Raw genomic sequence first — 25,548 nt, 5'->3', positions numbered from 1 at the left:
CGTCTCCACCACTAGCATTCAATCCAAGTTCCCCGGGCTAGCCTGGCGAATTCAACCCAGCATACGTCTCCGCCCCACGGTTTGGCTTCCCGTCCTTTGCTCCTCGGGCTAATCAGACGGATCCCAATCTGGCTTACGTTTCAGCTTCTGGTTTCAACTTTTCGCCCCCTATTCCCGGGCTAACTTGAGAGTCCCAAAGTGGCTTTCGTTTCTGCCTCGGCCTGCCCCCCGCGGCTTCAATTTCCCTAACATTTTTCTCTACCTGGTATGTTTCCCCAAACTTTCCTCCAACGATATTCCTCCCTCATTTCTCCTGGCCTCTCCCCACAGTCCGCATCCGAGTCTGTTTGTTCTAGCTTTCACTTTCGCTTTCAACCTTAGAGATTTCTCCCAGCTTCCCCTTGTAGTCCGTATCTGAATATGCCTAGGCTTTCAATAGCTTCTTCCGGCACCTTTTTCGTCCGGCTTTTCCCTAGGCTGTTTGCTAGTCTCTCTCTCCGAAATTTTCCCAGTTCTTCCCGTTTCTTCCCTCCTAGGTTTCCTATCCGTCCTAGGTTTCCTATCTGAGTCACGGCACCATTATGTCGCTCCCCGTCTTCATGGGGGAATGACACTAAACCCTGCCTAGGCTTCCTAATCCGAGTCACGGCACCATTATGTCGCTCCCCGTCTTCGTGGAGGAACGACACTAAACCCTGCCTAGGCTTCATATCCGAGTCACGGCACCATTATGTCGCTCCCCGTCTTCGTGGAGGAACGACACTAAACCCTGCCTAGGCTTCATATCCGAGTCACGGCACCATTATGTCGCTCCCCCTCTTCGTGGAGGAACGACACAGGACCCTGCGCTGTTCTTTCGTCTGCTCGGCCCTCCCCGGGTTTGCTGCTGGTTCTTCCCGGGTTGGCTACTATCCCTTCCACCTCCGTGGAAGGGCGGTTCCCCCTGGCCGCATTCCCCACTTCCGCAGGGGAGCGGCACACCGCCGGCCGGCTTTCTCGGGGGGCTGCACAGGTGTTCCCTCAGATGTTCCCCTTAGATGTTCCTGGTGCATGCCGTCTCTCTCCTCCTTTATAGTCCTCCTCCGCCAATCCCAACTCGGCTGCCCACACGCCGAGTACGCTGCTCTCCTCCAATCAGGAGCAAGTCCTACAGTTTATTGGTTGAACTGGAGGCAGCTGTGCGGAAGCTGTTTACTTCTCTCCCAGCGCCATATTGTGGGAGAGCAGATGCATAGAATAAGTCTTAATTCCAGTAACTCAGTCTAGTCCGGATTGCTCCCCACACTTAGGTAATATTTTTAAAGTATATAACCATTTAAATGAGGCTGTTCATTCTCAAATCTTGTATTTCAGTATTTTCAATAGCAGAGTTTTCTCCTTTATGGGTCCCTCCTATTTTTCATTTTCTATGTAGACCAAGTTATGTAGATACCAATTATGTCTTACAAGTAATATGGGCTCCAACCCCACTTTTTGAAAAAGATTCTAAGAGCTTATAACATTGCTAAATTAATAACCCTGCATATATTTCTCTAAATCTTGACTCCTGACCCACTGTCAGTAAATATACACTTCTAATAAAATGAACATGCTCAATTCTGTAACTGAACGGCCCAAAGGAACAGTATCTGCCACAGCAATGAAGTCTAATGACAATTCTGCTGACACGCTCCCATCTGAAAATGAAATCATGTGGAAAATGATTTCTACGCTAGCAGAATAATTAAGACAGAGGGAAAAAAATGGGTAGAAATGGCAGCTTAGAATACCTCTGCTCTTAGAGGAGAGAGTGACATTATTTACTTCAACCCTGTATTATGTAGCCATGTTCTCTTTTTAAAATCATGTATTTTTTTTTTCTGAGATCTTATGTGCACAGCAACAAACTCAACTAATAGTGAAGCGAATCATGAGGGAATTTATGTTTCTTTTGGCTGTACAGGCACTTCTCAGTTCTGAACATTGCTCCAGAGAAGGGCTCTCTCTCCTGAGACTCTTCTTTCTGTGGTTATGCAGATATTTTCATTAAAAGGACATCTCATTTCATTGGTTTTGACCTTTTTATGAAATGCATACCTTTGTCTATGCTAGCGAAATAAAAATTGTATCTAAACAAAATATGTTCGATTGCTAGATGCTAGCACTGTTAAAAAGAACTGTGAGAGCCAACTGAAGAGAAACACAGAAGTAACGAGTGACATCTTCATAAACCACAGCACTCTTGTTACTGTTATTTTCCGTAACATACAGATTATTTTAGTTCCTAACAATTTTTTAAGCGAACAAGCATGTACTACAAGATGATAAGGAAATATAGCCAATTAAAGTCTAAGCAATGTTTTTAAAAGACAGTATGAATAGAACACTTTACTTGGATCCTGTCAACACAGTCCAATGACCTTTTTCTGTATTTGAAAATGGCTGATTTTCAATGAAAACTACTCTGGCTACTTTAGAGAACATGCAGGAGGAAAATACTACACTACAACAGTAAAATAAAAGATGAAATGTCCATTCATTCTCCAAAGTCCACAAGATTATCCTGTATTGTATAAGCAGGCTATTTTCAATGCAGCTGAAAGCCATTAACGACGCCAGGCGTCAACCACCTCATTCACAAAAGATACAGCATCTGGAGTGCTGTATGTAATACAAGATTTTACCAAATAGTTCTTTTTTTTCACTGATTTCAGAACACTCTGTTCTACCAATCCTCCCAAGGTATTTCATAGTTGTTTTATTTTATTTTTTTTCTTATGGGTTGTTAGTACACAAATGATCTACTCTTCAAAGAGGCTCTTTCTTGTATCCCCACTTGGAAGATTGTTCTGTTGTGTTGTGACTTCCTGACTGTCTGCCTGCCCTCATCTAGCCTTCCTTGGGAGTAGGGATTCTATGGGTCATTATTTCTGCTGACACTCCTACCTGCTCTTCTCGGCATGAGGGAGCTAGTTTCATGCTTGCTGAAAGTGACAAAAGGATTAGGAAGATGGACGGGTTTAGCCTACTCCTTACTATCCATGACTTGAATCTCTTCCATCATAATCCTTTAATATTTTAAACAGTTCCCAAAACTTCATCCCAATTCTTCTTTTTGTTATGTGGTCCCAGTAATGTCAACAACTCCCTTCCTTCTATCCTTGAAACTTCAAGCACCTTGTCCTTGTATTTTTAAACCAAAAATGCATAATACAAGAAAAATTTCAAAACAGGGATGATTAGATACTATGCTTCTTTCAAGTTCATTTCACACAAAAATTGCCTCATTTGGCACCTTCTCTGAGTGAATATAATTTGTGTCTGTCCTAGTCCACTCCACCTATCAGGATCCATGAAGCAAAATCAAGGTGACAAATAGCAGCTGTTCAAAGGTGCATTTTTTTAAAGGTTTTCAATGATACAAAAATATGCCCTTTGCTTGTCTTCTTTCCTTTTTCACTAATTTTTATTTTTTAAATATTATATTGTTTTCATTTTATTTGGAACAGAGAGAGAGAGATTCCATCTACTGATTCACTCCTCAAATGCCCACAACAGCCAGGGCTGGGGCAGGCTGATGTCAAAAGTCAGGACCGCAGAATTCCATTTGGGTCTCCCATGTAGGTGGCAGTGACCTGAGTACTTGAACCATCACCTACTGCCCAGGGTTCCACGGGCACAAGACTGGATTGGAAGGAGGACTAGAACTTCAACCAGGCACTGCAGAGGCGTGATGTGGACATCCCAAGCAGGGACTTGAGCTGCTGTGCTGAATGCTTGTCCCTTCACTAATTTTTAAAAAGTGAAAAAACTGTTTTGCATGTGAACTTCAAAATGAATTCTTTGGAGTTGTAAAATTAATTTTCCATATGGTTAGGCAATCAGCTCATTTCATTAATAAATAATATTTCTAATGCTCATTTATTGCTTAAAATATCATCTCCTGTTAGGCATTTTTCCTTCAAAAAACATGCTGGGCAGGGGGCTGATATTTTAGTTAACTGGGTCTCAATGAAACAAGTGAATGGATTAGCTCTTTTCCAAATGGCTTGGGACTAAAAGAAATTCCTATTTCGTATAACCTGCAGTTTCCATTCTTAGAGAGACAGTATATCATGACAGTTTCTGCATCCAAATTGTTCAGTTCTACTTTACGGTCCCTGCACACAAACTGATCACAAGGTGACACTGAGATCAGAAACCTGAAAATCAAAATACAATTGTACAGCATGGAAAGGTTATCTTTCCCTTCAAATGTTCAAGCCAAAGTTTTTCTTTTAAGGTCCTTTGAATAATATAGTTAAAATGTTAATTCTAGATACTAAATTTGTAAAATATTTATTTCAGAATTATTTTTAGATGCTAGATTTACATACATTCCTTACACACAATTCACTATCCCACTAGCTCATGACTTAAAGCTGGATTAGAATGATAGCGGAACTTGAAAGATAGAAAAATGCAGAAGTTAAATGAAGACCATGGACAGAGTAGCATTTGTGTTTTCAACAAAAGGAGAGAACAGTTCAAATGTAAGTGCTGAGGTGAACATTTGTAAAGAATGGAAGAAGGAACTGCTACTGCATGATGTTTAATTAATGAAGAGTCAGTCTGCCAATTTGAAGTATTCATTAACAATTACCATTTGAAAATTCACAGCTATGCATGCACACATACAAATAAAAATTTTATTTTTAAGTACCTTTATTTCTACCAAACAGATCTCTCTCTCTCATACACACACTATACGCACACACACACACATATGTAAGATCTTGATATCTGAAAAGAACAACATAGCTATAATAAATATGTATTAATATCATCTATATATGAGTGGTCAAAGAAAAGACATTAACTTCTCTCACAGAGGAAAAAAATAATCATAAAGCAACATATTGAAATCATCAGATATCATTACCATATAATCCAATAAAATTAAGTAGTCATATGCACTAAACAACATTCCAGAAAACTATCTTTTTTTTTTAATTTGAGTGAGAGAGAGAGAGAGAGAGAGAGAGAGAACAAGCTCCATCCTCCTTTTCACTGCCCAGATGCTTACGAGGGCTGGAATTGGGCCAGACTGAAGCTCGGAGCTGGGAATTCAATCCCTGTTTCCCACATGAGTGGCAGGAATCCAAACGTTTGTGCCCAGGGTTTGCACTAGTAGGAAACTGAAGATAGGAGCTAGAACTGGGAATCCAATCCAGGTTCTTTGATACGGGACACAGGCATCTTGACTGCTAGGCTAAAGGCCTGCCTATATCATAATTTAAAGGAAAATTATAAAAGATATATCTCATACTAAAAACCCAAAGTACGTGCTAGATTTGTGAATCCATATTATGAGAAGATAGGATATTTTCCATCTTTGTGCAACAATGATATACTTAAGAGAGTTATCGTAAAGATATTTCATAGATATTAATCATAATTGAAATATTTCATGGGCATTCATATCTGTGATATTTTCCTTTCTGGCTGTAGCACCATAAAGCTTTCTGTACAACTTAAGAGCCAGAAGTAAAATTAGAAGTTATTTACTTTCAACCACCTCTATTTATCCAATTTTTCTAAAAAAATTACCTTTTTTCTGATTATAAAGGCAATAAAACTTTTGCAAATTTTTAAAATATAGAGAAGTACAAAAGTATTAAAAAAACTCAACCATATATACAACAGCTGGAAATAACAACACTATATTCAATTCATATAATACCATGAATATTATGTAATTGAATTTTTAATGAGTCCATAATATTTCATACTCTGGATAAGCCATATTTTACTTCACTGTATTCCTATACTTGTATTATTTTGCTAAGGAGTTCACTAAAATTTTGATTACATATGTACGTGGATATATGTATACATTTATATGCTCATTTGACCAATTATTTATTTAAGATAAATTCAAAAAAAAGGAAACTTTTTCTTTTATATTTGAAAAAATGTAGACACAATTAAGGCACTGAGAGGCTGATAACCAAGATGATCTGATTTTCTACTTTACTATATCATCATTTTTGTTCATAAGAGAGTATACGAGGTTCCTTCTGTCTTATCATGCTCAGCAAATTAGATGGATGGGTCCTGGACAGTCAGCTCTCTAAGATCTCTCTTCCTGCTGCAATGTATTCTCTTGTCATAACTTAATGCCATTATGTTTAATAATCCACCATTACCTTTCATTTATAAAACGATTCAATTGTCTCTTGAGCCTATACATTGTTGCACTGGGTAGATTCTATGATCCAACATAATCACTATTCAAAGAGGTAAAGCATGCTACAAGGAATGGAATGCACTTTTTGAAGTTATTTGAGAAGGAACTGAAGGTTAAAAGTTTCAGTCAAACACCACAGTGGAGATAAAGATTCTACATACTTGGCAACAGAGAGGGGAGTCAGCCACCTGGAAGGGCTGCAGCACACTACTTTCCTACTTCCTACCTGCACCTCCATGTATGCTGGTGATGAGCCAACACTTGCCACTGAGAATTATCAGAAAAATGGAACAATGTTTACATCCATACGTAACATAGAAGCGTTACATGATGTAGCCACAGATTTAGAAGTTTGAACTCCAAGACAATAAAACTTGTCACAAAAAATAATCAAACAACAATTTATTAATGAAGAACAGCAAAGAGAAGCATAAGGAGACAGTTACATCACCAGATGAGACAGCAACAACACCCAATCAGAAGCACTGGGAATCCCGAAGAGAGCAGAACCTCGTTGTTCTCTGTTAGTAAGCTGTTGTTTGATTGGTTTTTGGGAGAGGTCTTTATTGTTTTGGAATTTAAACCTATGGCCATATCACGTAATGCTTTAATGTTACAAATTGGTGCTGTGAGCAGAATTCTAAGACAAAAAGAAAGTATATACAATGACCCTTAGGGTTTTGGTCCAGAAAATTACCAATGTTTGTTGTTTCTTATATTCCTTTTGAGCAATAACCCATAGCAGCTTATTGGGTGTTAGTAGAAACTGAGCAAATAACTTTGGGCCATGAGGTGTTTTAATACCAGGCATTCCTATAATGCATCAGAAAATGTATATTCCAGCATCTCATAAAATTGGGCACGGTCAAGAATCTAGTACTCATAACTCTACTACTAAAGTTACTCTAGAAACTACTGAGGATAATGGAAGTAGTCAATTAGTCAAATTAAAGGCTGTTCATCAAGCATTACAACATGAAGAGAGAAACAATGTCATATTTGTACCAATTCTTGGGCTGTGGCAATTGGCTTAACCACATAGATGCTGTTACGGAAACAAAATGACAGGAAGATTCATGGCCACATCACATTATGCCTGAACTTTATTTACACCATATGAATTTAAAAGTTAAAGATTATTTTAGGTTTTTTAGAAATGTAAAACAAGTTTTGGTTTTTAGAATTATAAAAATTTTAAAATATTTAATAGTATTCTGATAAATATTCAATAAACAAAAACACATTAAGAAAATTCAAATCTCGGATATTTACTTCAAAAAATCACAGCTAAGTCTTAAATAAAGATTGGGGGTAAAGGACTTCACATCTTCTCTCCTGTATCTTTTTGAAAGTTTTTTTGGAGAATGATTTTGAATACATTTTTTTAGTCATAAATGCTATTGGAACACAAAACATGAGAGCTAATTCTAAAAGTAAACATATATGTATTCTAACATATCAAACACAAATAGGTTAAAACATGATATGGAAAATGTTTTCCATTCTAGAAGAGGCACTTCATCTAATTCTGTTAAATGAAAAAAAAAATGCTAGTTAACTAAATACAAACTGAGAGGTTGGTCTAGTCCTTGAACCAAAAACCACCCTGTATATTTTTTCTATCCATTCAAAAAGGAAGAAAAGCATCGCTAGACTTCAGAGTAATTTTTTGCCTCTGACCCAAATGACTGATTTTCATGTTTTAATGAACAAGTACATTTCATTTAAAAACATGATTTAAATCAAATGGTATTAAATGCTGCACATAATATATCTGCCCATGTCTTCCAGCCTATAGTTTCTTACCTAACACAGTGAACTTAACTCACTCCCAAAGGAGAAAGCATATGGAATACAACTGCATGAGAATAATACTGACTTTCTAAATAACATCACATCAGCTTTAACTCATTAACAAACACAACAGAAAACAATCTCAGATTTAGAACATTATTATTAGTCACTAATTACTTACCACACACTGGACAATTGATAGCAAAATACCATTTTTCAACACTTCATTTCAGAATCAGTACCCTAACCAATTAAAAGCTAACCAAAGTCAACTAATATCTTAATGTCAACAATAAGATACATTAACACAGTTAATCTTATTGATGAGAGAGAGCCAAAACTGCTTTCAGGTCACTTATTTTCACTTTTTTTTTTTGACAGGCAGAGTGGACAGTGAGAGAGAGAGACTGAGAGAAAGGTCTTCCTTTGCCGTTGGTTCACCCTCCAATGGCCGCCACGGCCGGCACGCTGCGGCCGGCGCATTGTGCTGATCCGATGGCAGGAGCCAGGTACTTATCCTGGTCTCCCATGGGGTGCAGGGCCCGAGGACTTGGGCCATCCTCCACTGCATTCCCTGGCCACAGCAGAGAGCTGGCCTGGAAGAAGGGCAACTGGGACAGAATCCGGCGCCCCGACCGGGACGAGAACCTGGTGTGCTGGCACCGCAAGGCGGAGGATTAGCCTAGTGAGCCGCGGTGCCGGCTTATTTTCACTTTCAAGTGGTTACTAAATTTTCTTGTTAGCAGTCACTTCGAGGACACTAAAAGTGACTTCAGACCTTCCCAATCTGCTTATCTCATCTTTGGCATATCTTACAAGGGTTAAATTATATTTCTGTATAATTACTATCCAAACACAAAAAGTCACCTTAGAAAAAACATTTTAAATCACCATTGCAACTAGAAACAATTAGGATTAGTCTCCCAAAGTTTTCTTCCACTTATCCATACACTTATATAACCCTCGCTCGGTCATTACACTTTTATCTAAAGTTGAGTCAAAGTGTCTGATCCTTTAGTGACAATAATAGTGGACTCTCAATACGCATGAAGAATATTATTTTATTAGAGACCACAAGAACTTAATTTTAGAAAAACTATATGGATAAAAATTTTTCTACAAACATATCTAAAAGTAACCAATATCAACTTATCCTTTAGTTACATAAAACAGATATGACTAGCTTTAAGCAAATCTAATGGGTGAACAGCCAAGTTTTAAATGGATTAGATAATCAGAAATCAGGTGCAGGTTCCATTAAGTAGATTCTTCAAATTATATGATGAGTTACTGCAAGGATTCATAAATAGAAAATTTTTTCATGCATTCAAAATGAAAAATTCATAAAATATCACTTCAGTCATGTGTTTTATGGAATATAAACATGAAATATCTGCACTTTGACTATAAATTAAAAGCTTACAAAATATTACCTATGAAAGGTGACAGAATAAGCCAGCTGAAAATATGCCACTTTAACATAAGGGATACTTTGAATTGAAGGCACTTGCAAAACAGCTGATGCAAATGGGACATTCTAATCTTCCCCTTTGCTTCTGAAAACAAGATATTAAAAACTGTTATGGACAAGTGCAAGTCCTTGCTATTCATATGGAGACCTGGATAGAGTTCCTGGCTCCTTGCTTCGACCTGGCCCAGCCCCAGCCATTGTGGCCATTTTGGGGGGAGTGAACCAGCAGATGGGAAAGGAATTCTCCTCCCTGACCTAGGAGAAAAGAAACATTCTTTGATGGGGAGTCATGGCCTGGAGAATTCAGGAGAAACAGTCCTTACAGACCTTGCTAAAATAATTCTAATCTTCCTTCAACCTAACCACATAATTTACTTTTCCGCATTTATCTTTCTTTGTTCAACCTAATAAAGACTAGGTTGTTTTTGTTATTTCTTTGGGGCTTTATTTCTTTGTGAGTGTTCCTGGGCCTTGTCAAACATATTAAATTTGTATGCTTTTCCCCTGTTAAACTGTTTTATGTCAATTTAATTTTTAGGCCCAGCTGGGACCCTGAACAGAAGAGCTAAAATTCTGCCCCTGCTACACTTACCAATATGATTTCTATCACACTTGTATTTTTAAATCTCAGTTCAGAAAACTGATGCCTACATATGTTTTATGCAATTTATCTATTAAACACTAATTCAGAACACAGCTACAAAACATTCCAAAACTGATCTCTTTGGGAATCAATCAGATGAAAACATCTTTCAGTACTTGGTTGAAGTATGTTAGGTTTTGTATGAAACACACACACACACACACACACACACACACACACTTTGATAGCTTACATTACCTGTCATATTTAAAAGGACAAATTTAAGCATAAAGTGATCCACTACAAAATTCATGATCAGTCTTGGCTGGATTCACTTGAGCAACCTATCTGTCATATTTTTGCTTCCAATTTTGAAATCCAATTATATCAGCAAAAAGATGAAAGATGACTTACCGGCCCAAAAGAATTACTGTCAAAACTGTGTCCATGATGATCACCTTCAACCCAGATGTGGCCACGGGGAACTCTGACATATCGGTTTTTATGTCCCATGGTTCTAGAAATAAACAAGAGCAGAGAAGAGCTCAAACAGCTGAGCATACAAACTCAGGACAAAAATGTTCTTGGTCACCATGATGGTGCTGTTTGGGAGATGGTAGAGTCTTTAGGAGGTGGGACCTAATGGGGGCAGGGTCCGTAGGTCATGAGGGAAGCACGCTTGGAAGATAGATCTTATGAGAAGGATATTATAAAAGCCTGGCTTTGGTCCCACCCACTGTTTCTCCACTTCCTGCTCATCACATGATTTCCCCTCCCACAAGTGCTCTGCCATCTGCCACCGGGCCTTTGCCAGAATCTGCAACATGTTACTTGGACTTGCAGCTTTCAAAACCATGAGCTAAAAAAATCTCTCTTTCCTTAACAAGTAGACTAGCTCAGGTATTTCCATCACGTTATGGAAAGCATACTGATACAGGCCATAACAAAACAGATCTATTGGGGGGCGGGGGAAAACAAAAACAAAAACAAAACAAAAACAAACAAACAAAAAAACAGACTATTTGCTTTCTGACATTTGCTTTATGTTAATAGTGCTTCCAGTTTACTCATAGACAGCTATAATCTTCATTTTTTAGATTAACTTTTCAAATTAGCAGACTGTACTTTTCATAGCCCTATATTACTCTAAAATTCAGCAAATATAGGAAAGAAAAGGGGTGAAAATAATTTGGATGATTTCTTGTCAGATACAAATACTAATACCAGCTGGAAATTTTTGATCAGCACCAAATTAGCCTTACAAATGAGAAATGTCTATCAAATTTGAATACAGATTAATGATATGCATTTAGTGGACCATTCTGTATCCTTAATGCTGGCAAGGAAATGGAGTAAGGAAAGGCTTTCTCATACAATGTTGGCGGCAAATTTTTGCCTGTATTTCCCTCTTACATCTTTTGGGCACAGTTTTAGCTCATGTGCTTTGACCTAGCTATTCTTTTTGTAGATACCCATTCCAAATAAATGATCAGAAATATGAGTAACATTAACAATTAGGGGTGTACAATCAGAAAAAAAAAAAAGATCATTTGCTTCAATATACAACACAGATTTGATTAAACAAACTATAATGCAACCAATTAAAGATGCAAAGTTACAGTCAAATGTTATCCAAATCCAAAATAATAAATACTTTGGTGACGAGAGACTGCTCCGCACCCCCCCCCCCACCTTTTAATACTGAATCACTCAGGAAAATGCCTAGCCTAAAGATATTTCTCAATAAATGTTGGCTACATGAATGGATGAATAAATATCAACCCCAAGGCTATAGAGTTCAGAAACTGAGCTTGGCACACTGTTGTTGGAGGCGAGTCCCTCTGAAACCACTTTTGTTAGTTATTTAGTAGTGTATGTACAGAAGAACACATTTAAGATAAAAGGAAAATACACATAAATTCATGCTATAGAGATTGAAACTCCTTATTCTCTACAATGGTTTTTATTTTTAAAGATGAATTTTTGTGTTGAGTTACTTTGCTTTAGATCAGCAAATCATTCAGGCAAGGAAGTTATGTTGTGGCCATTAGAAGCCCACAGTTAAGTTAATGAGTGCTGTTTATTTTTAATTACTACTGGAAAGAACATTTTCAGTTTTGTAGTAGAGAAAAGAAAAAGAAGTTGGACACACCTTAACATTATATATTCTGTAGTGTATACTGTTCTTCAATTAAGATCAGTCAATTCATCCTTGACATCACTATTGCATTTTATCATGAGATTACCTCCAAGAATATCCATTATTAAGCATTAATGACAGGAAGAAGGCCTTTTTACTTAATTGTTGGTGTGGCATACTCTTTGAATAAGTCCCAACATTTGTTCACCTTATTAAACTGAGTATTTTGGATAAGTACTTAGAAAACAATTAACTAATTTTGTCCCTTGAAATAATTATTAAAGAATTACAAGGAAAAACCAGCACAGAGTAATTTCTGCAATGAAGTGGTAGGTTTTAAGTCAAGCATGTTCTTCCAGAAGTATTGAAAACAAAGGTATAAAACTCGGTCTGTTTCAATGTCATATAAAACAAGGAATCAAGATACTTGTGACATAAAATGACAGCATTATAAAAGTACTGGTGACAGTTGTATGTGGTTTCCTTGCTTTGTTCATCTTTTCTAAAAATTTAAGTACATCCTTTATCCAATTATTTTCTAGGCACTTACAAAGCTTTATTTTTCTTTACTGCACTTCTAACACTTGACATACATTTATGGGTTTATTTGTTTGTTGTCTCTCTTATCTCTCTCCCCTGAACTAGAATATAGCCTTTGAAGCTTTGTCTTTCTTGTTCACTGCAGCATCCCCAGAGCACAGAAGGATACACTGCACAAAGTGCTCCACAAATATTTGTGAAATAAATGAACAAATGAATGAATAACTGGAGAAGAAAAAATGTGACAAAGGCAGAATAATAGAGTGGAAAATTCCTAGATTTTGCATAGTGACTAAATAGTGTTATTTTATACTATTACTCAAAATTAATCTTTTGCAAGTCACTTAAAGTTGCTGTCTTTTGCTTATATTTATTTTTTTAAACATTTATTTATTTGAAAATCAGAGCTACACAGAAAGAGAAGGAGAGGCAGAGAGAGAGAGGTCTTCCATCCGATGGTTCACTCCCCAGATGGCCACAATGGCCGGAGCTGGGCCAGTCTGAAGCCAGGAGCCAGGAGCTTCTTTCAGGTCTTCCACATGGGTGTAGGGGCCCAAGGAGTTGGGGCATCTTCAACTGCTTTCCCAGGCCATAGCAGAGAGCTGGATTGGAAGTGGAGCAGCCAGGACTCGAACCGGTGCCCATTTGGGATGCCTGTGCTTCAGGCGGCAGCTTTACCCACTATGCCACAGCGCTGGACCCAATTGCTTATATTTAAAATCTAATAAGATATGCTTTAAATTGAAATGTGCTTTAAGTTAGAAGAAGGTACTATAATGGAGGGGTTGCTATACAGCACAATCTCTGGAGTCAGCTTATCTTGGTTTTTATATCTGAATTAAAGTTGTGCAGTTTATATAATCTTGGGCAAGGTAATTCAATGGATAAAAATGGCATATTTTAAATACTCGGTAAATGTATTCTCTGGCACTTGTTTCTAAATTAAATTTTAAAATTTTTTTTATTTGAGAGACAAAGAGAGATGGATAGACAGACAGAAGTAATTTCCATCCATTGGTTCACTCCCCAAATGCCTGCAACAGTCAAGGCTGGGCCATCCAAAATCAGTAGCCTAGAACTCAGTCAGGTTTCCTCCTTGAGTGGTAAGGACCCAAATAATTGAGCCATCATCTGCTCCTTCCCAGGGTGCATATTAGCAGGAAGCTGGAATTGGGAGCAGAGGCAAGACTCAAACTCAAGCACTGTGATACGTGATGTAGGCATCACAAAACTGTGTCTTAATCGCTAGGCCAAATGCCAACCCTAGAAACCATTTTTCTTAAAAGACTTATTTACTTATTTATTTGAAAGTCAGAGTTACACAGAGAGAGGAGAGGCAGAGAGAGAGAGAGAGGTCTTCCATCTAATGATTCACTCCCCAATTGGCCGCAATGGCTGGAGCTGCGCCGATCCGAAGCCAGGAGCCAGGAGCTTCCTCTGGGTCTCCCAGGCAGATGCAGGGGCCCATGGACTTGAGCCATCCTCTACTGCTTTCCCAGACCACAGTAGAGAGTTGGATCGGAAGTGGAGCAGTCGAGACTGGAACTGGTGCCCATGTGGGATGCGGGCCCTTCAGGCATTAACCCGCTGTGCCACAGTGCCGGCCCCCTCAGAAACTATTTTTAAGTAGAGCACTGAATATAGTTCTAATGTTGTTAGAACTCAGTTAGTGCTAGTTATTACTGTTATGGTCTTGCTTTGTCCAGTATTTTCTTTCATTTTATAATTCAGAATATGTTCAGCCTCTGCTATCTATTAGCATCAGTCTCTTAAAATTACCTGAACTATGCTTCAGTAATTTCCTTTCCCCACAATTGCACTGTGACTGTAGACTATTTTTAATGGTGCAATGAATTTTTTTTTTTTATTCTTGTGCCCTTCTGGGACACTCTTAAACTTACATGTGAAAGTACAACCTATCTATTTCGGCATATTCAAGTATTCAGAGAGTAGTAGGTGGAAGCATAATCTATTAGTGTTTTTTCCCACTAGTATCTTACATAATTGAATGTTGCTCTGCTAATACACAATGATTTCCTTAGATATCAGATAACTCTGGGTGGGGGAAGGGGACTCTTGAGCTACAGAACTCTAATAAAATTCATGCCATATCCACACTACATATTCTATTTCTCAGGTTTAAAAATCTAACTTTTCAAGGAATAACCAAAAGCAGTTTTTAAAAATGTGATGTTAAAATATTGGGCTGGTTCCTTTTAGGAATGCCAAAGAAATATAATACCCTAATAGAATTTCTCAAGGGAAGGAATTTTAAATAGCTTTGTGCTCTTGAATTCACATAAAAGAAAGACAAGATAATCTTTTAGGTGATTTAACAGTTAAGTGAGGTGTCAGCCTACAAGGTTGTATGTATCTATGGCTTGCAAATAATCTTGGTTTTGACAGTCAAAAATGAGTTCTGTGTGGTATTCTAACTACCTGTCTAGAAAAGGACATTTTTAGTGCTAGCTTTACCAAGACAAGTTACATAGGTCTTCTAAATGGAATGAAGAATAATTGCCCCCAATTTAATTTGACCTTGAAAACAATGTTTTTGAAGTCCCTGAATCTTTGAGTGTCATCAGTTGAATACAAAAGTACTGACTGTAATTCTTAATACCAAAAAAAAAAGAACAAATCCTTATTAAAACTATTCTCCTAAATACACACATGCATACGTACACATTCTTAACTTATGTAATTTATATGAAAACTTTATAATGGATTGAAATTACTCTTATTATTTCTTTATTTTTCAAGCCATTCTACTGGTTTTTCTTACTGTTCAAAGTAATGGCTGTCCAGAGGCTTTTTTTTTTTAATTGTCATTTTGTCTTTAAAGATTTATTTATTTATTTGAAAGGCAGAGTTACAGATGGGGGAGGGAGAGAGAGAGAGAGTGAGAGAGAGAATCTTCCATTTTCCATCCTCTAGTTCGCTCCCAAAATGACTGCAATTGCTGGGGCTGGGTCAAGCTGAAGCCAGGAGCCAGGCACTTCTTCCAGGTCTCCTACGTAGGTGCAGGGGCCCAAGCACTTGGGCCATATTCCACTGCTTTCCCAGGTGAATTATCAGGGAGCTGGATCAGAAGTGGAGCAGAGGGGATTGAAATGTCTCCCCTAGAGCATGTTTACTGCTTTCTGCATCCTAGATTCACGGGTTTTCGTTGTCTTGAAGGGACCATAATTCAAGAGCTCAGAACTCAGCAAGATCAGGATTTAGAATCAGGACTCTATCATAATGAACAGATAAGGAAAAAATAATCTACCATCAGGAAAGGGAAATGAAAAGAATATTTGTCTACCAGGTGTTGGCCTATGGAAGAGAAAAACATTTTTCCCACGAGAAACCACATTCTGCTCTCAAGTGAGCCTGGGGTTCACACTCACACTACTTATATGGTATGAGATAAACAATTAACTTTAATTGGTCCCAGACATATAACAGAGGCAACCTATGTCTTTCCAAGAATAATCCCACAAATTGGTTGTTCAGGTTTTCTACCCTAAGTCCTAGCCGACAGTAACCCACAATCCCACATAACAGCTCTCATGGAGAAATAGCCACAGTCAGGGAGTGGAGACAAGAAACAAACAGCAGAATCAGATCTCAGATGACTTCCAGTACCACAGTCATCCAACATGGAATATAAATTGTACATATTTAAACATTATGAAGTTGTACAGAGGATTAAAATATAAATAGGGAAGAATACCATATTTTAAAGACTGAGTTTGAAAAAGAGGCTGGCACCATGACCCACTTGGCTAATCCTCTGCCTGCGGCACCGGCACACCGGTTCTAGTCCCAGTCAGGGCGCTGGATTCTGTTCCGGTTGCTCCTCTTCCAGTCCAGCTCTCTGCTGTGGCCCAGGAAGGCAGTGGAGGATGGCCCAAGTGCTTGGGCCCCAACACCCGCATGGGAGACCAGGAGGAAGCACCTGGCTCCTGGCTCCTGGCTTCGGATTGGCACAGCACGCTGGCCGTAGTTTGGGGGGTGAACCAATGGAAGGAAGACCTTTCTCTCTGTCTCTCTCTCTCTCACTGTCTAACTCTGCCTGTCAAAAAAAAATAATAAAAAAGAAAAAGAACAAAATGGAACTTCCAAAATTAAAATATATAACAATGAAAGAAGTGGAATAGGAGGTCCGGCAAGATGGCGGAATAGGAAGGGAGCACACTGATAGTCTGGGGAGAGATAGTTTAATAAAAGTGGAGATACTGCAGGTTCAAGGAAGAGTAGGGGAGGAAACAGCAGAAGAAACTCTTCCGGAACGCGTGACTCACAGCGGACCTGCGTGGAGAGCGTGGGAGCCCACAGTTCGGGACATCAGCGGCAGACTCAACACACCAGCGCTGGAACGCGAGGTGAGCCGAACCTCAATAGCCCGAGACACCGGCAGGCAAGCGGAGAGAGGAGACTAGAGGGAACGACCCCCGGGGGGGGATGTTCACAAGGCTAACTGGAAGAGAGAGAGAGAGAGAGAAAAAAGGGTGACTAGTACGGACACGGGTTTCTCTCTCTCCGCTCACCTCTCAAGGGCGAGCAAGACAAAGAGCAGGCGCCATCTTGGACATACGTCATAAGCAGAGCGACCTCAGGTCTGCACCGGCCCTGAGCCTAGCAGAAAAACCTGACTCTGGGCGGGGCGAATTAACAGGAGATTAGGACCTAGTAAATTTGTGGTGCTACTGAACTGAGACTGTGAAAAAAGAGACGGTGGGGGAGAGAACTCACGGAATTCACGTGAGCACTCTCCAGAGACGCTACAATTCCGTAACTTTGGCAACCCAGTGGGAGGCTGAAGGAGAATTTGAGCCCACTCTGAGGGCCGAAGAGATTCCCTGTGGGGATCTTGGGAAAGAGCTTCCGATCTCTGGCTCCTGTGGGTATATCATTTGCCTGCTAACTACCTCCAACTTCGTTCAGCTGTGCGGAATTACTTCCCTTTTGAATCAAAAAAAGAGAGAGAGAGAGAGATTTACCACGCCTAACCTGGGAGTGTCACCTTTGGCACACCAAACAGAGCTCTCAGGCCACACCCATCTCAAGCCCTAAGGCTCCATCAAAAACAGATAGTCCACTTAATCTAGAGTCATAGTATAACAAGAAAAAGCACCACAGTGAAGAAACCAAATATCTCCAATATGCCAAATAACAAACGCAAAAACCGAGGTAATAAAAACAAGGAAGTCACCATGACGGCCTCAAATGAAAAAGACACCCCAATTCAAGATTATGAAGATGATGACATAGAAGAAATGCAAGAAGCAGATCTCAAAAAATTGATAAGAACATTAAGAAGTTCTCAAAAACAAATTCTGGAACTACACAAATCCTTAATGGACAAGATAGAAAATCTCTCTCGTGAAAATGAAATATTAAGGAGGAATCAAAATGAAACGAAACAACTAGTACAACAGGAAACTGTGATAGTGACTGAAGTGAAGAATTCAATAGATCAAATGAAAAACACAATAGAGAGCCTTACAAACAGAATGGGTGAAGCAGAAGAGAGAATATCGGACTTAGAAGACAGAGAACAGGAAAGGATACAGTCAGACCAAAGAAAAGAAGAGGAAATTAGAAATCTGAAACATATTGTCGGGAATCTTCAGGATACTATTAAAAAACCCAACATTCGGGTTCTAGGAGTTCCTGAAGGCATGGAGAGGGAGAAAGGATTAGAAGGCCTTTTTAGTGAGATATTAGCAGAAAATTTCCCAGGTTTGGAGAAGGACAGAGACATCCTAGTACAGGAAGCCCACAGAACCCCTAATAAACACGACCAAAAGAGATCCTCACCACGACACGTTGTAATTAAACTCTCCACAGTGAAACATAAAGAAAAGATCCTAAAATGTGCAAGAGAGAAACGTCAGATTACTCTCAGAGGATCTCCAATCAGACTCACAGCTGACTTCTCATCAGAAACTCTAAAAGCTAGGAGGGAATGGCGTGATATAGCCCAGGTACTAAGAGAGAACAACTGCCAGCCCAGAATATTATATCCTGCAAAGCTCTCATTTGTGAATGAAGGTGAAATAAAGACTTTTCATTGCAAACAGAAATTGAAAGAATTTGTTGCCACTCGTCCAGCCCTGCAAAAGATGCTTAAAGATGTGTTACACACAGAAACACAGAAACACGGTCATCAATATGAAAGAAGGTAAAGGAAGGAAACCAAGGAAGGAAACCTCACAGCAAAAGATCACAGGGAATTCAAAGCATATATTAGAACTTATCTTTGGCAAATGGCAGGGCAAAGTTACCACTTATCATTAGTCACTTTGAACGTGAATGGCCTGAACTGTCCAGTTAAAAGACACCAATTGGCTGATTGGGTTAAGGAACAAAACCCATCTATTTGCTGCTTACAAGAAACACATCTTTCCAACAAAGATCCATACAGACTGAAAGTGAAAGGCTGGAAAAAGATATACCATGCCAACAGAAATGAAAAAAGAGCGGGCGTAGCCATCTTAATATCGGACAACATAAACTTTACCACAAAAACTGTTAAGAGAGACAAAGAGGGACAATATATCATGATTAAGGGATCAATTCAACAGGAAGATATAACAATTATCAATGTATATGCACCTAACTACAGGGCACCAGTTTATCTAAAAGATTTATTAACGGACTTAAAGGGAGACTTAGACCCCAATACAGTAGTACTGGGGGACTTCAATACTCCACTCTCAGAAATAGACAGATCATCCGGTCAGAAGATCAACAAGGATACAGTAGATTTAAACGACACTATAGCCCAAATGGATCTAACAGATATATACAGAACTTTCAATCCTACAGCTAAAGATTTTACATTCTTCTCAGCAGTACATGGAAGCTTCTCTAGGATTGACCACATACTAGGCCATAAAGCAAGCCTCAGCAAATTCAAAAGAATTAGAATCATACCATGCAGCTTCTCAGACCATAAAGGAATGAAGTTGGAAATTACCAACCCAGGAATCCCTAGAGCATACGCAAACACATGGAGATTGAACAACATGCTCCTGAATGAACAATGGGTCATAGAAGAAATCAAAAGAGAAATCAAAAACTTTCTGGAAGTAAATGAGGATAACAGCACAACATACCAAAACTTATGGGACACAGCAAAAGCAGTGTTAAGAGGAAAGTTTATATCAATAGGTGCCTACATCAAGAAATTGGAAAGACACCAAATAGATGAGCTTTCAATTCACCTCAAGGATCTAGAAAACCTACAGCAAATCAGACCCAAATCTAGTAGGAGAAGAGAAATAATTAAAATCAGAGAAGAAATTAACAGGATTGAATCAAGAAAAACATTACAAAAAATCAGCCAAACGAAGAGCTGGTTTTTTTGAAAAAATAAACAAAATTGACACCCCATTGGCCCAACTAACTAAAAAAAGAAGAGAAAAGACCCAAATCAATAAAATCAGAGATGAAAAAGGAAATGTAACAACAGACACCACAGAAATAAAAAGAATCATCAGAAATTACTACAAGGACTTGTATGCCAGCAAACAGGGAAACCTATCAGAAATGGATAGATTCCTGGACACATGCAACCTACCTAAATTGAACCAGGAAGACATCGAAAACCTAAACAGACCCATAACTGAGACAGAAATTGAAACAGTAATAAAGGCCCTCCCAACAAAGAAAAGCCCAGGACCAGATGGATTCACTGCTGAATTCTACCAGACGTTTAAAGAAGAACTAATCCCATTTCTTCTCAAACTATTCAGAACAATCGAAGAAGAGGGAGTTCTCCCAAATTCTTTCTATGAAGCCAGCATCACCTTAATTCCTAAGCCGGAAAAAGATGCAGCACTGAAAGAGAATTACAGACCAATATCCCTGATGAACATAGATGCAAAAATCCTCAATAAAATTCTCGCCAATAGAATGCAACAACACATCAGAAAGATCATCCACCCAGACCAAGTGGGATTTATCCCTGGTATGCAGGGATGGTTTAATGTGCGCAAGACAATCAATGTGATACACCACATTAACAGACTGCAGAAGAAAAACCATATGATTATCTCAATAGATGCCGAGAAAGCATTTGATAAAATACAACACCCGTTCATGATGAAAACTCTAAGCAAACTGGGTTTGGAAGGAACATTCCTCAATACAATCAAAGCAATCTATGAAAAACCCACAGCCAACATCCTATTGAATGGGGAAAAGTTGGAAGCATTTCCACTGAGATCTGGAACCAGACAGGGATGCCCACTCTCACCACTGCTATTCAATATAGTTCTGGAGGTTCTAGCCAGAGCTATTAGGCAAGAAAAAGAAATTAAAGGGATACAAATTGGGAAGGAAGAACTCAAACTATCCCTCTTTGCAGATGACATGATTCTGTATTTAGGGGACCCAAAGAACTCTACTAAGAGACTATTGGAACTCATAGAAGAGTTTGGCAAAGTAGCAGGGTATAAAATCAATGCACAAAAATCAACAGCCTTTGTATACACAGACAATGCCATGGCTGAGGAAGAACTTCTAAGATCAATCCCATTCACAATAGCTACAAAAACAATCAAATACCTTGGAATAAACTTAACCAAAGACGTTAAAGATCTCTACGATGAAAATTACAAAACCTTAAAGAAAGAAATAGAAGAGGATACCAAGAAATGGAAAAATCTTCCATGCTCATGGATTGGAAGAATCAATATCATCAAAATGTCCATTCTCCCAAAAGCAATTTACAGATTCAATGCAATACCAATCAAGATACCGAAGACCTTCTTCTCAGATCTGGAAAAAATGGTGCTGAAATTTATATGGAGGCACAAGAGACCTCGAATAGCTAAAGCAATTTTGTACAACAAAAACAAAGCCGGAGGCATCACAATACCAGACTTCAGGACATACTACAGGGCAGTTGTAATCAAAACAGCATGGTACTGGTACAGAAACAGATGGATAGACCAATGGAACAGAATTGAAACACCAGAAATCAACCCAAACATCTACAGCCAACTTATATTTGATCAAGGATCTAAAACTAATTCCTGGAGCAAGGACAGTCTATTCAATAAATGGTGCTGGGAAAATTGGATTTCCACGTGCAGAATCATGAAGCAAGACCCCTACCTTACACCTTACACAAAAATCCACTCCACATGGATTAAAGACCTAAATCTACGACCTGACACCATCAAGTTACTAGAGAACATTGGAGAAACCCTTCAAGATATTGGCACAGGCAAAGAATTTCTGGAAAAGACCCGGGAGGCACAGGCAGTCAAAGCCAAAATCAACTATTGGGATTGCATCAAATTGAGAAGTTTCTGTACTGCAAAAGAAACAGTCAGGAGAGTGAAAAGACTACCGACAGAATGGGAAAAAATATTTGCAAACTATGCAACAGATAAAGGGTTAATAACCAGAATCTACAAAGAGATCAAGAAACTCCACAAAAACAAAACCAACAACCCACTTAAGAGATGGGCCAAGGACCTCAATAGACATTTTTCAAAAGAGGAAATCCAAATGGCCAACAGGCACATGAAAAAATGTTCAAGGTCATTGGCAATCAGGGAAATGCAAATCAAAAGCACAATGAGGTTTCACCTCACCCCGGTTAGAATGGCTCACATGCAGAAATCTACCAACAACAGATGCTGGCGAGGATGTGGGGAAAAAGGGACACTAACCCACTGTTGGTGGGAATGCAAACTGGTCAAGCCACTATGGAAGTCAGTCTGGAGATTCCTCAGAAACCTGAAGATAACCCTACCGTTCGACCCAGCCATCCCACTCCTTGGAATTTACCCAAAGGAATTTAAATTGGCAAACAAAAAAGAGGTCTGCACCCTAATGTTTATTGCAGCTCAATTCACAATAGCTAAGACCTGGAACCAACCTAAATGCCCATCAACGATAGACTGGATAAAGAAATTATGGGATATGTACTCTTTAGAATACTATACCGCAGTAAGAAACAACGAAATCCAGTCATTTGCAACAAAATGGAGGAATCTGGAACACATCATGCTGAGTGAAATAAGCCAGTCCCAAAGGGACAAATACCATATGTTCTCCCTGATCGGTGACGACTGACTGAACACCAAGAGGGAAACCTGTTGGAGTGAGGTGGACACTATGGGAAATGGTGGCTTGATCAGCATAGCCCTGACTGTTAATGAACAACTAAATACATTATCCCTCTTAGTAGTTTTTTTATCTGTTCTACTTAATATGACTGGTTTAGATCTGTAATTGATGCACAGTTATTCTTAAGTGTTGAAAATTAACTGAAATGTGATCCCTGTTGAACATGGTGGTGGGAATGGGAGAGGGAAGAGATGTATAATTTGGGACATGCTCAGGCTGACTTGCCCCAAGTGGTGGAGTTGGAAGCATACCAGGGGATTCCAATTCAATCCCATCGAGGTGGCATGTACCAATGCCATCTCACTGTTCCAGGTGATCAGTTTCAGTTCACAGTTGGTCATGGTGAAGGGACTGGGAGTCAAAGGGAGCACATAGACAAGTCTAGTACCTGCTAACGCTAACTGATGGAGTAAATAAAGGGGAGAGTGATCCAACATGGGAAGTGAGATACTCAGCAGACTCATAGAATGGCAGATGTCCTAAATAGCACTCTGGCCTCAGAATCAGCCCTAAAGGCATTCGGAGCTGGCTGAAAAGCTCATGAGAGTATTTCAGGCATGGAAAGCCAAGACACTCTGGCAAAAGATCTCTGCGAGTGAGATCCCAGTGGAAAGAACAGGCCATCAAAGAAGGAGGTACCTTTCTCTGAAGGGAGGAGAGAACCTCCACTTTGACTATGACCTTGTCTAAACAAGATAAGAGTCGGAGAACTCAGAGGGCTTCCATAGCCTTGGAAACTCATGACTGGAGCATAGGGAGATTACTGATGCCATAGACAGGAGTGTCAATTGGTAAAGTCAACAACAGGAGTCACTGTGCACTTACTCCTCATGTAGGATCTCTGTCCTTAATGTGCTGTACATTGAGATTTAATGCTATAACGAGTACTCAAACAATATATTTCACTTTGTGTTTCTATGGGGGTGCAAACTGTTGAAATCCTTACTTAATGCATACTAAACTGATCCTCTGTGTAAAAAAAAAAAAAAAAAAAAAAAAAAAAAGAAAGAAATTATCAATTCCCAACTTGATTCTCACTGGGATTAAACATGACAATAGGTCTGCTCTGATTTCATCATCATTTAAAAAATCATCTATTATTTTTCACTTTATGTTTCTGTGTGGGAGCAAACTGTTGAAATCCATACTTAATGTATACTAAGCTGATCTTCTGTATATTAAGATAATCGAAAATGAATCTTGATGTGAATGGAAGGGGAGAGGGAGTGGGAAAGGGGAGGGTTGTGGGTGGGAGGGACGGTATGGGGGGAAAGCCATTGTAATCCATAAGTCGTACTTTGGAAATTTATATGCATTAAATAAAAGTTTAAAAAAAAAAAAAAAGAAAGAAGTGGAATAAAAGATGAGATTTTTAGAGCTAAAGAATGAAGTATAGACTGGTACACACATTTCTGAAAATTCCTTAGAAATCAGCACAGACAGGTAAAGACAGAATTTGAGTGATGCTGCATAGATGTGGAGAGCACAAGAAAAATTAACAGCAGTGTGATCAGTTTCAAAAGAAGAGATGAAAAAATAAGAAAGAGGCAATATTTAAAGAGACAGCAGTAGAGAATTTTCTAGAATCAATGTGTGCAGAAATGGACAAATTCTGGAATCAAAGTGAATAACAAGATAAATAGCAAGAAATCATACCTGAAATTGCAGAATAGAAACCTCTACCCCTCAAGCTTTCCTGAAGGCAGATCTGTACCGACCTTGATCCTTGGCTCCAGGCATTCCCTGCTGTCATGTTTTTGGGAAATGTGGTTTTGCCTTTTCTAGAATTTCGTATAAATGGAATCATATGATACATACATTGTTTCTATGTTCTTTAATGTAGCTGACTGCATTTGAGATCAATCCAGATGTAACTTCAATTAGTATTTTGCTACTTTTTTTTACTTAATAGTATCCCATTATTTAAATGTATCTTAACTTATCTGTCAATAGTGCATGGACATTTTGGCTATTTCCAGTTTTTTCCTATTATCAATAAAGCAGCTAACAAGTTCAATATAATAATATGGAAACTTCTTTTTTTTTTTTTAGTAAATATCAGTGAAATCGTATGATAATATGGTGCTATAGTTTAAATGATTTCCCCCCTCAAATCTCACATTGAGGGGTCCCATATGAGCACAAGTTTGAGCTCCACTTCCAGCTCCCTGCTAATGTGCCTGGGAAAGCAGTGGGAGATGGCCCAAGTCCTTGGGCACCTGAACACATGTGGGAGACCTGGAAGAAACTCCTGGCTCTTGGCTTCAGATCACCCAGCTCCAGCCATTTGGGTAGTGAGCCAGCAGATGGAAGATCTCTCTGTGTCTTTCTCTCTCTCTCTGTAATTCTGCCTTTCTAATAAATCTCAAAAAAAAAAAAATACCATATCTCACATTGAACTTTAAGTGCCATAATAACAGTATTAAGAATGGAGACCTTTAAAGGAAGATTAGGTCATTAATGGCTTTATTATGGGAGTGAGTTCATCATATAAAGGAATGAATGAATGGATTGATGGCATTATTACAGGGGTGGGTTCATCATATAAAGGCAAGTTCACTCTTTCTCCCTTTTTTTTTTTAACCCTTCACCATAACTTCTGCAGAAGGTGACTTCTGCAATGTTATGACACAACAAGGTGCTCAAGAGAGGCCAGCAACTTGACCTTGGATTCCCTA

The 25,548-nt window shown here is 38.9% G+C and overlaps 1 protein-coding gene across 5 annotated transcripts in view; it reads right to left on the bottom strand.

The window, feature by feature from the left end:
* Positions 1 to 25,548, bottom strand: part of IMMP2L (inner mitochondrial membrane peptidase subunit 2) — a 1,099,135-nt gene that overhangs the window by 268,115 nt on the left and 805,472 nt on the right. For 4 of the 5 annotated variants that reach the window (XM_008258376.3, XM_008258379.3, XM_008258377.4 and 1 more), the window contains one exon: positions 10,471 to 10,573. The exons of the other annotated variant lie outside the window; for it this stretch is intronic. In XM_008258376.3, coding sequence (XP_008256598.1) covers positions 10,471 to 10,573 — 103 coding nt within the window. The remainder of the gene's footprint in view (positions 1 to 10,470; positions 10,574 to 25,548) is intronic. 5 annotated transcript variants of the gene reach the window in all.

The sequence above is a fragment of the Oryctolagus cuniculus genome, chromosome 3 (assembly GCF_964237555.1).
Source record: "Oryctolagus cuniculus chromosome 3, mOryCun1.1, whole genome shotgun sequence".
Taxonomy (NCBI): Eukaryota; Metazoa; Chordata; class Mammalia; order Lagomorpha; family Leporidae; genus Oryctolagus; species Oryctolagus cuniculus.
The sequence above is the reverse complement of the archived record's forward strand: the minus strand, read 5'-3'. Positions and strand labels throughout refer to the sequence as shown.